This window comes from Olea europaea, chromosome 18 (assembly GCF_002742605.1).
Source record: "Olea europaea var. sylvestris chromosome 18, O_europaea_v1, whole genome shotgun sequence".
NCBI lineage: Eukaryota > Viridiplantae > Streptophyta > Magnoliopsida > Lamiales > Oleaceae > Olea > Olea europaea.
In genome coordinates, this window is record NC_036254.1 from 12,349,761 (window position 1) to 12,362,370 (window position 12,610).

The following is a 12,610-nucleotide window of genomic DNA, read 5'->3' on the forward strand; positions in this document are numbered from 1 at the left end:
CATGTATGGTTTATTTTCTAGAATTGACTTTGGTTCAGGTGTTGTGTTCTAAATTTGTAGTAAGGTTAGAAATTGTGTATGTATCCTCAACCGAGTGTAGAACTTGGGATTAGCACCTACTAGGAAGCCAATGCACAACCACTCTTGTATTTAGCTTTAGTATGGTGATAATAAAATTTGATCTGAAAAATAAAATATTGGCCAGAAGAAAAAGTGGCAATGAAGTAATATGACATTTTGTCACGAGTTTCGACGATGTGTAGGACAGGCTTCGCCATGTTCGAAGATAGTGGATACGAAGACCTGCGGGACACTCATCCTCTCGACGAGGAGGGCAGCGGGTGAAGTGATGAGGGCTAGAGGACGGATCCTGCTGCGTCCAGTAGGGATGTCTCGAGGTCGCGCAGTGGTGACAATAGTACGTCTAGCAACAAAAACAAAAAGGATAAGAGAGCAAAAATATTTGCGATGGATTTATCCGACTCTGTTAACCGTGCTACCTCTGCCAATGGAAAAAGTAGCAGCTAAACTCAATAGCCTAGTCGAGGTCGATGTGCCAAACGCGAACACACTCATGAAAGAGTTGTTGTCGACCGATCAACTAGAGAAAAAATTGATATGTACTTCTAGACGATAACGTTCCTATCAATGAGGTGGAACAAGGAGATACTTACAATGCAGGAAGACGTGAACGAAAAGTTAGATTGGGTCGAGTGGAACTGGCAGGAGTATAGGCAGCCCACCTAAAGTGAAATATGTGACACGAACATTTTTTCCATTACGGCCATATTATGTACAATATTTACATATTCTTTTTTCTGCTTTTTTTTTTCATGTTTGTATGAGACGTTTATGCGAACAATGTTGTACTATATTGTTAGTATTGATACTATGCATCCTGACTTGTCTTCAAGTCATTGTAGCCATTTCACGCCTACTGTCACATGACTTGAACATGAACTTTTTCAAATAGTACATCACCTTCAAATTGTACCCTGTCCAACAATTGATTGGAGAATCCCTTTTTTTTTTTTTTTAAATTGGCATGATGTCCATGTATTGCTACGGGGCCACATCTTGTATTGATGACAGCCTTTCGTGGAGTAGCGTCTATAAAAGATAACTTGTAAGGAAGGCAATTGGGGGATTATTTTTCTTCTGCTTCAACTCGAATGACATAAGGCAATATATTTCAAGTACTAAGTGGAATGGCGCACTTCGATTTCAACTGTGTGCTTCTTCCTTCTTCTGATGGTAAAGACGAGGTCGGGGAAGAGGAATTCTTGTAAGATCTCCAAGAGGACGTTGTCCAGTGGTTTCGATACTATGAAATGTTTGAGGTAGATGTGGGAACCTACTATCGCGAATAGAGATGTCGAATTCAAAGATTCCCATTCGTGAGGAATGAACACATGTTCATGCTTGACGCCATGGAATGTAATCCCAAACAGTGCTATGCAGAATTCAGGATGTATCCTGTCATTTTGCGTACGTTAACGCATATACTTCGTGACAAATATGGACTGCATAGTGGGTAGTAAGTTGATGTGTATGAACAAGTTGAAATGTTTTTGTGCATAACAGCGCATGGAAAAGGCTGCAGATAGGTTGGAACGCTATTCAATCATTCGTTGGAAACTATTGGACACTACTTCAAAATTGTGCTTGGAGCCACTTGCGAATTTGGTATACGTTTCATCAGACCTAATCCAAACTATAATAACGGTGTAGAGCATCATGTACCAAATTTGAACCAGCATAGCTTGTTCGAGAATCGCATATGTGCGATTGACGGAATGTACGTCAAAGATGTCTTGCCGCGGGACGAATGAGTAAATTTCATCGGACTCATGAGCATTCTGACACAGAATGTTCTAGCAGCGCGTGATTTCAATTTATTTTTCACGTTCGTATATGCAGGGTGGACCACACATAATTCACGCATTTTGGCTCGGGGGCTGTACATAGTCCCAAAATTGATTTTCCGCATGCTGCCCAAGTAAATATTATCTGGTCGACTTAGGATTCGCCCATAGACCTAGGTACATGGCTCTGTATAAAGGTTTAGAACTATCATTTTTAGAAATTCTACGATTGTCAGACGGTCCCAGATGAAACTTTCGCAACGCGCATGAGAAATTTAACTTCAGCCATCCATCGTGCAGAAACGTTATCGAGCGTGCATTTGGTGTGTGGAAAAGTCGATGGATTGTATGCCCAAGTTACAATTTCAAAGTGTAGACAGCTATTGTACTAGCTATGATGTGTATACACAACTTCCTCAGATGGGCTGTAGTTGTTAATGAAGCATTCACAAGAGTGGAGACGGATCTTGACGCGACGGAGGTAGAACTTCCGGACGAACAAAAACAAGCCACTGCTGAACTTAATGCTCTAGAAATGCAACGAAATGAATAGGATCGTTTCGCGATTATTTGGCTCAACGTCATTGTACGTTTCTTCCTATAACAATGCCGTCAGCGTACTTGAATGTAGTACATCCATTTTCCACTTGTTTGTATCACTCATCATTGTAATGCTTTTAGGAACTGAAAATGGAAAAATAAGAGCTCCTTCTGTTCGAAATTATTTGACGTTACGTCCCTTCATTTTGTAATTTACCGTCAAAAGTATTGCAACCTTACTTTCCTACGTATAATAATTTTCGAAAGTATTTGACGTTGTACTCATAGACATTTTGTAATTCATCGTCAAAGGTAATGCAACCTTACGTTTCTTCTACAAGTTAATTTTCAAAAGCCGTTGACGTTATCGTCTCTCCATTTTGCAATTTACCGTCACAAGTGTTGAACTTGTTTTCCTTCTTGCAATTTACCATGGTTAGGCCCATGCACCACATTATTGTGGCTTCGGAATACATGATGGTAATAAAGGCTGCAAGAATATTTTCTTTGGCCAAACTTTGTAATAAAAATCTGAGGAAAGAGAAATTATCAAAATATGATGTGGATTGTGGGAGGGTAAAAGGGTCAATGTATTTTTCTTGTACACGACCATGCACGTAACTAGCTGACAGTGGGCTAGTGTGATGTGACCAAAAAATCGATTTTAGTGGAGGGATAATTTCTATTAAACGGGCCCTTAATCTCCAATAGGTGTCTTCTATAACTCAAAATCCATCTCTAATTTATATTACTATATTTAATAGGAGAGAGAAAACTAATGAATAGAGGAGGAAAAAAAATTAATAAGAAAACAAGATAAAGAAAAGCTTAAAGAGGGTATATAATATTCAATTGTGATTTTTGAAAACTTTTATAGGCTTTTTTCAAGTGAGGACTCGTGGGGATTTTGTGAACTTTTTATGAATTTGTATGAAAATTAATGGAAGTCTTATGAAAATTTTTATAGACTTTCATTTTAAAACTTTTGTAGAATTCAAAAGATTTTTTAAGACTTTCATTTAAAAAAAAAAATTCATGTGAGTCTAAAATTATAGCCCGAAATTCTCATATACGAGGTTGTAGTTCTCACAACTTTCTTTCACCTCCCTACATAATAAAAATAGTCTTGAAAAAATAAAAATTTTAGTCTCCTTACTATATATAATTTAACATTCAGCATTATCAATATGACGTATCTTTTAAAGAGTAAATAAAAATTAATATATTTAAATTTAATTATAAATTAATCTTTTTTTTTATATATAAGATCTTATAGATTTTAATTACAAATAGATATTTTCCATAAAAAATGATGAAAAAAGAAAAAAAAAAGTTATAAAAATCTTTAGTTACAATTTAATTTTTTTCCATGGAAAATGTATTAAAAAAATAGAAACAAATGTAAACAGTTGAAAAAAATAATTTTTAGTCATCACTCTAATATTCATAGAAGGAAAAAAGAAAGAAAAATATTAAAATAAAACAAAAAATACATATTAATTTTTTATTTTTATTATTATTATTATTATTATTATTATTATTTTATTTTTATTATTATTATTATTATTATTATTATTATTATTATTATTATTATTATTATTATTTTTTTTTTTGGTGTGAAAGCCTCTCAAAATTTCGAGATAAATGAGATACAAATTTGGGTTTTCATTATAATACTTTTTGTTTAGAAGTTGGTTTATAAAATTAATAATTTGAATACCCCAAAATTTATAGAAATTTTTAAAATTTTTTAATTGAATTTACCATGACTTTTAAAGGTTTTTTAAAAGTTATGAAAGTCGATTGAATACATTAATACTTCTAGAGGGCTTTATAGTTTACATTGAATGTTTCTGAACTTTTTTAATTCAAAAAGTTGTTAAATGTCCCAATTGTATACACTCATAAATTTTGTCCATCTGCTAGAACTTCTACATTATTATATCTAGACAGGCCTTTCCGTGTTGTCTAGGTGAGTTCCTCTTTCTCCTTTTATTTTATTTTATTTATTTTTTATTTTTTTGTCATTTTAGATAGATATAATTACACTTAGATTGAGTTGAAGATGAATTTTGCAAACCTTGTCTATTTTGCTGATATAGCAATTCGTTATGCAATCTTATATTAACATTAGATATATTCTTAGATATCAAAGTCACGTCAACTATAGTTTCATAGAATGCATTGAAAATGCTCTAATGTCTTAATCATTTCAAACCTTTTAATATTTTTGAAATTCAACTTATAAATTACAATTCTAGATTTCTTTATTTTGAAAAATAATGATACGCAATAAAAGATATATTTTATATTATGACAAGAATGGAAAGAATTTCGTTTCTCTATCTTGTAAACACCTTTTACGAAGAGACATGACTTTTTAAGATCTCAAAAGCCATATTTCAAGCCTACGCAGGTAGAATTTATAAATCGTCTATAAGTGGTCAAGCTCCATTTTCGACCACATATTACAATAAATTTTCAAGTACTATTTACAACTCATTTATATATATTTTATAAGTTAAATTGTTTATATATTCTTCCTAAACGGAGACTAATAACGTGGAGCTCTACAATAGATGTTATCAAGGCTAAGCTACTTGGATGAAACTTTATTTTATTTGACGTGAGAAGAGATTGGAAGCGTGGCATGGAAGCATGTTGCCCTAGTGAAGAGTAGAACACGGGAAGCAAATTTATGTCCCATGAAATACAATTTTGATATTATCAATTTAGAATAATAAAATCGTATACTTTGAATTAATGACCGCGATGAGACTTATTACTAGCAGGAGCCATATACATCGGTGTACAAGGAAAGACATAGACATTTTGAATTGGGGCACAATTAAACTCTGTACAAGTTGAATATTTCGTTCTTGATTTTTGAATGATTCATACTTGATCTGGAAAAATATAGATTTACATTTAAAAAACATTTCTTCATGAATATTTTGCTCATCATTTTTATTCATTTGATTTCGAACGGACATTTTATCAATATTTTGCCCATCACAAGAAAACGAATATTTATGTTTAAAAAATTTAAAAAATATTTGATATAAACAATCAATTCAAGTAATCAAAAGGAAAGACATATAATCAATATTTAATATTAATAATCAATCAAATAAACACAATTCGTTAAATATAAGTTAAATTAGATATAGTTAGTTTAGACACATTCTATATGCACACATATAATAGAAAAAAGTAAATTTATGTTCTAATTAGTTGAAAATCTAATTGAAAATTGAAAATTTGCAGTAGATGTGATGATTTGTAGAGAAATTATAGAGAAATTTTAAAAATTAAAATGGTTAAGGTTTTAGTAAAAAGCACGAGAGAGAGGGGGTAAGAGTAAGAGAAGAGGAAAAAAAAATTAAAAATTATTGTGATTTTGTTCCTGTTTGATGGGGATTAAAATAAAATTTTTAGTAAATTTTGATATAAGTTAAGGATTTAATGAAATATGTTATTAAAATTAAATGTTAACTTTGATTTAGATTAAAAATTTAGATTTCAATCGATACCAAATATAACTTTATCCCAGAAAAAAACGAAAGAAAAAAGTCTCAAAAGTTGGGGGGGTCACTTGTCCCTTTGGATCTGCTAGTGGAATAAAACTACTGATCCAAGCTTAAAAATAGAAGAGTGAAAAAGAGAGATCGATGTGTCAAAAAATAATTGGATGTTTTTTTTTTCAAGTTATTCAATCATGCATTGACACGTGTCCTACCTGAATTTGAGCATAAATGTGTAGTATAATTGCGGCCATTGTTGGTGTATTTGAAGTCCTATTTGACAATCATTAAAATAAAACTCTTTTTTTTTCTCAAGTTCATTTTTTTAATTTGAAGTCCTATTTTGCTTTTTCTAATTTAATTTGTAATTTATTTTAATGTAGTAAATGAAAAATTACTATTAAACCCTTTCAAAAATATTGAAAATATGGTTAAAGTCAAGTTTCTTAGTTAACTAATAGACATTTGAATTAAAACCGTTCAAAAAGGCCTCCACAACAACGTTTCAAAAGGTTTTCGGTAACGGTTGAAACAAATTTAAGGTTTGTGGAAAGTTTGCTAATGTCTTTAAGGTTCGAGGCATTTGCTGCAATTATCCCTATCTAAAATGTTGCACCTTATTTTAAAGGCCACGACTCTTTGATATGCACTTTATTCCTATTCACGCATAGAGAGGTTATCAATCTAGAGGAGATTAATTTGGTTGTAGTGTAAACACAAAAACTTATTTTTCATATAAAAAGATTGTTCGTTTCCCCCAAAATCAGAAAGGTAACGTGATTTAACCTGATAGAGCAAGATCTAATCTTGCCCAACCCCCTGCCACCCTTAATTCATAAGTTCGAGCATTGAGATAAAAATACTACAAATTACCTCGATGACTGGACTTTGATAAACCGTCGCATCCTTCTTCAATAATTCATAAGGCTAACTATTCGTTGTATCACGATCATTGATAATGTTCGTATATAAAAGTCGAGTTCAATCAAATTTTGCTACATTAAAAACATCTTGTTTTTGGGTGAAAAGTTAAAAAACATCAACTTTTCTAATGATTAACAAGAAAATAAATTGTAGTAGAAAACTTTAGAAATCGATTTTGACAATTGACAATTTACGTGCATTTTGTACCCTAAAAGAAAAGAACAATGCTATATAAGATTAGTGGTATTAGAACATTAATATACATGACATTATATTAGGTTTAGTTAAAGATAAAATCAAATAATGAATTTAATTAAACTTTTAATTTAATAATACTTAATATCATCTAAACTGATGTTAGAATATCAATGTACTAAGGACCATGTTATATGTATCGAATTTTTTTACTTAATTCCTCATCGACTACTCACAATAGAGAGATGAAGACCACATTTTGGGGTTTTTTATTCAAGCGGGTCTCGCGTGCTTTCGATAAGGGATAAACAATTAAGTAAACTTTTGAATGCACAAATAAAATTATTCATGTACTAATGGGGTGTTTGCTAGTCATTTTTATGTAAAAATGTATTTTAGAATAGTAAATTAATGTGAAATGTGTGGTTGAAAAATAAGAATTTTTTTTTAATTTACATGTAATATTATTTTAATAAAGAATGTGTGGTTGAAAAGAAAAGAGAAAAAAATGAATTTTGAAGAAAATGGTTATCAAACGGGGCTTAAATAGCATTACACGATAGAAAATATTTAAAAAAGGCGTGCTGGTAAGTGACAATATAAAAAAATAAATATAATTAAATACAAAACATTATATACAATCTACCCAATAAATAGATACTCGAAGCCCAATCGCTCTTGTCTTTGCCCTAAAACGCTTCAAAAGGTCTTCGTACTGCGGCGGCTCTCGATCTCGAGTGCTTCTTTGAAGCATTTAAAATCCACTTCAGGTGACCGCAATTCATACTTCTCAAATTAGGGTTTCTCATCTAAGTCGTTAGCCATTGTTTATTCTATTAGATCTGCCTTCTCCTCACAGTTGCTTATCTGTTCTAATTATTGTTGTTTATCTGGTAACCCTATATTCAAAATAAATCGAAGTTTAGTGTCTTTTGTGTGTGTTTTAGGGATTACGTTGTTCTATAATGATAAAAAATATACAACTTCGTAGCGCTGTGTTTATGTGTAAGATTGTGTGTAATATCCGTGCTTTTTCCCATATGAAGTATCGGTTTGCTTGTATAAGGCGTTGATTAATGTCACCTGATGGGATTACTGGCTATCCACGATCTTTATACTGTTATTTCTTAAATTTATTAATTATTATCGAACCTTTAAAAAAAAAAAAAAAAAGATGAATATGATTCATATATTTATGCTTCAGTGGGCTTAATAAATAACAATGTTGTTGGGTTTCAGAGGATGATATGAGGAATATCATATACATTGATTGCTGCTATGATGGCAATTTATCATGTATTAGCTCTATCTGATCATTCTCTTTTTACATGCATTTTAGGTTCAATAATTTTGAGTTAGCTTTTCTTTTCTTTTTTTGGCTCCCTAATTGCTATCTATCTTCACCTTGCTATATTATGGTCCAGAATAGCAAATATGGTTTATGTTTTTACTTTTTATTCAAAGATAAAGGTTTTTTGTTACTTTATGTGTATCAAATCCTTATGATCAAAATTCTTTGCTGTATTATTTATTTAAGCCACATCATTTTTTATTCTCTCCTGTTTCTTGAATTCTCAATTTGTTATATTTTGTTGTATTCTTTATTGTTTTCTTCTTTTATTTTTAACTCTTCTATTTTTGATTGCAAATAATGGTCAGGGTCCACTTAATTCTGAGAGAATGAGGGGAAGGAGCTATACCCCATCACCACCAAGAGGTTATGTTAGAAGAGGAAGGAGTCCCAGTCCAAGAGGACGTTATGGTGGTCATGGTAGAGGAGATGGTCCAACTAGTCTTTTAGTTCGCAACCTTCGCCATGACTGTCGGTAAGCATTCCTTGTCAATTTTCTTCTTCACTTTCATTACACTCTGAAGTTATTTAATGCCATTGAAATATCTGCTTTGTCAACCTAAAATGTATATTGTCTTAACTCTGGAAAATAGTTGTGGCTGCACTCTCTGGCATGGGATTTTGATAAACCTGATTTGAAGTACCATATGGCCATTATTCCTTGTTCTCGCGGTCATCTTGCTCCCTTGTGGAATTTTTATTTAAAAATGTGAAGTCTAACAAAAACTACAAGGTCTGATGGCTTAACAAGGGTTTAAATCATTCTCTATGACAGTAGCTGTTGCTTTTAAACTATGTCTGATTTATTTGCTCTGCAGCTAGACATTTTGCAATTATGAGTGACCTATAACTTGTTTGAAATTGGTGATTAAATTTTACTATTTTGAGTGGTTGTAATGTAACTTTTGTGCTGTTTCATTTTTTCCATTTTGTTACACCAATGTGTTCTGGTTGTACATTCACTACAACTTCTACTTGGTGTACTACTAACTGTTTGTTTTTCTCTATGCAGGCCAGAAGACCTAAGGAGGCCTTTTGGACAATTTGGCCCTTTAAAGGACATCTATTTGCCAAGGGATTATTACACTGGGTGAGCTTTCATAGAATGGTGTTCAGGATTAACACTGAACCTTCACTTTTTTTATGTAATTATATAAATGAATTGTTGACCTGTCTGTGCCTTATTTTAGATGGTTTTCCTTATCTGCTTCCAATTTCTATTCTTATATGTTATCATCCCGAACTGGGTTTATTTATTAAGATCTCTGAGATTTAGCAGTGAAGTAAGAGTTGTGAAGACTTCAATCAAGTCTTAAGAGTCCTGTTGACACATTCAAGTATTAAGAATTCTGTTGACACATTCAAGTATTAAGAGTTATGTTGACATCAATCAACTAGTAAGAGTACAAGATGATGTTAATGGTATTGAAGATTGGAAGGGAATTTGGTTTGTATACAATGTGAAGATATCAAGATTTCAAGTCTTGAAGAATTTCAAGCTTCTTTAAACTATCACTCACAAGGTCAGCAGCCACGTGCTTGCTTATGTGCTTATCATGGCATTGCATGTCTTGGAATTATTTATAACAATTGATTTGAATCGGGGCTGTTTGTATATTTTGGAGGCATCAAGGTCTTCTGTTTTATCTGATTTTTCCCAATAAGCCAACATTATTTTTTTACTTTCAACTTCCTTTGGAATTTTTGGTTTCTTTTCATTGACAATTTGAAAATTCATACCTGGTCAGATCATTAATTGCTGACTGACTGGGGATTGCAGCTCTTCGAACAGCCCCTTAAAAAATATTTCGCTTGGGCTGGCATGCTCCCGTGCTCAACAATCACACTCACTTTCTCTCTTTCCCTGCTCTCTTCTATATTGTAGTCAACCGCGAGGCTTCGGATTTGTTCAGTATATGGACCCTGCAGATGCTGCTGAAGCTAAATATCAGATGGATGGTCAGATTCTGCATGGTCGGGAGCTTACAGTTGTTTTTGCGGAGGAGAATAGGAAGAAGCCAACTGAAATGAGAGATAGGGAACGTGGAGGAAGGTAAAGTTTGTCAATACATTTATCTATGTAATTTAAAAATTTCACTTTCTTGCCGTGCATTTTCACTTTGTTTAGTAGCTAATAAATTAGATGATGCTGGTAGCATCTTTGATTTAGTTAAATGTTTGTTGTGAAATCTTAATATTCTTGATGCATCTCTTTAAAGTGGGTGGACCATCCTTTTTGAGTCTAGTTCCTCACTTTGACGACCATCCTTTTCTTTATTCTGAATATTATTTGTTGCAGAGGTCGTGTTTATGATCGTAGGCGGTCTCCCCCTCGTTATTCTCGATCCCCAGTGCCAAGCTATGGAAGGTCCACATCTCGTAGCCGTGATTACTATTCGCCCCCTCCTAGAAGAAGATACTCTAGGTTCTTATTCTTTGTATCCCTTTTGTTATTTATTTACCAGTTTGAAATGGTATCCAATGTTACAAAATTGTTCATATAAATGGCAGGTCTGTTTCCCCACGGGAGAGAAGATACAGTAGAGAAAGGTCATTCTCACATTCACCAGCAAGGGGACGTTCTCCACCATATAATGGTTCAAGGAGCCGCAGTCGAAGTCCAGTGAGAGGCCTTTCACCTTATGGCCCCAGAAGCCACAATCAAAGCCCTGGTAGGGCCCATTCTCCAGTGAGGACTCGAAGCCGGAATCGTAGCCCAAGCCGTAGCAGAAGCAGGAGCCCTTATCCTGGGGATTACTCGAGGGATCCCCGCAATGATAGGTCTCCTAGCCAGTGAGTACTGTTGGAAAAAGATTCTCGTGTACTTTAATTTCTTCTACCTAACATGTTGAAGTTCTTAAATTTCACTAGTACTGTAACATTGAAGTTTGAGAAATTGGTGGGTTATAATGTTTGGATGATACTTTGTAGGATAACATTTGTGGTTGGTTTGTCAATTTCGTTGCCTTTGCCTTTCGCTGACTATTTGCTCTGGTTTGTTTCTGGATAAAATACTTCATTAATATTATGTAAAATTTTTATCTTATTGTGCCCCTCTTTGAGCCACATTTTTACCTTATTAAAATGAAAAATATGACCGTTATTCATAATATCAAGTCACCGTTTTTGAATTTCTATCTTTGATGTGGGGTTCATAACGACTTTATTTCTCATTCTCATTATAATGTGGCTCAAACAGGCTCTGTATATGGTATAATTGATAACTTTACTCTGGACCGAGCTAGACTCTCAGTAAAATGTTGACACATTGCTGGAGTTTTGAGTTGTCAATTATTCAGGTTTCAAAACCTCTCTGGAAATCTCGTAATAAATTTCGAGACGACACTTATGGACCAGGCCTGCTGCTTGTTTTGATTCTTTAAAGTTCAGCTGTCTACTTCATTAATGTAATGCCTCGAAAATTTTATAAAGTAAAAATTTATTTATTCTGTATGTTATATATCTATATTTTGAAATTGAGGGACTAATGTGAAATATGTTTTAAATTAAGTCCGATTAAAAGAATAATAGGTTAATAGAGTTGGTGAGTGCTTGTAATATTAATAATTAAAATTCTTTTCCTCTTTGAATTCTTATTATGTGTTTGATATGAAACTATAGTACAATTCAAACTACTTGTTGAAATCGAATATAAGTTGGCCAAGTGTTCTATTTTTAATGGGATGATTTACTCGGAAAATTAATAGTAGATTATGTTATAGACTCTATTATTTAAGAACAATTCTATACGTACAAAATTAATTTTCGTAGAAATTGATCGGAAAAGATGGGTGGATGATTTTTTAACCATTTTTATCAAACCATGGGGCTCACAGCATGTGAGAATTGTGGCAGACTTCTGTATTGTTTTCTTATGTGCATGCAGAATTTTTCATCATTTAAAACCAACTTTTATACAAATTCCTTGTATTATGCAATTTTTAATTCTAGTTGCATACCAAGTTAATTAATTGAAAATTTCTACTATAAATACTAAGAATTTTCTTTATTTCACCATAGGAAATAAAGAGAGCCATGCTAGAGAAAAAGTACGGAAAAATAAGATAATAATTTTTACGTGCAGAATTTTATTTTTTCCAACCTTTCAAAATTAAGGTAAGATATTTATGTGCAAGCGATTTGCTTCCTTGTACTTTTATATATTCGATTAAATATGCATTAATTGTCAGTTGACCTTTGGGTTCTTTAGG

General features: G+C 32.7%; 1 protein-coding gene across 1 annotated transcript; it reads left to right on the forward strand.

The window, feature by feature from the left end:
- Positions 1-7,701: 7,701 nt before the first annotated feature.
- On the forward strand, positions 7,702-11,384 carry LOC111367479 (serine/arginine-rich SC35-like splicing factor SCL30A). The gene is made up of 6 exons (XM_022988380.1): positions 7,702-7,818; positions 8,708-8,874; positions 9,412-9,489; positions 10,285-10,452; positions 10,699-10,824; positions 10,911-11,384. Exons 2-6 carry the CDS (start codon positions 8,729-8,731, stop codon positions 11,194-11,196), a joined length of 804 nt encoding a protein of 267 aa, XP_022844148.1. The 5' UTR covers positions 7,702-7,818; positions 8,708-8,728; the 3' UTR covers positions 11,197-11,384.
- Positions 11,385-12,610: the final 1,226 nt, after the last annotated feature.

Bases quoted from the DNA above. Each gene is read 5' to 3' on its own strand.
- LOC111367479 (XM_022988380.1), top strand. From the start codon at position 8,729: ATGAGGGGAAGGAGCTATACCCCATCACCACCAAGAGGTTATGTTAGA. The intron at 9,490-10,284 runs GTGAGCTTTCAT...TCTATATTGTAG, and splicing joins CCAAGGGATTATTACACTGG to TCAACCGCGAGGCTTCGGAT. The intron at 10,453-10,698 runs GTAAAGTTTGTC...TATTTGTTGCAG, and splicing joins GATAGGGAACGTGGAGGAAG to AGGTCGTGTTTATGATCGTA.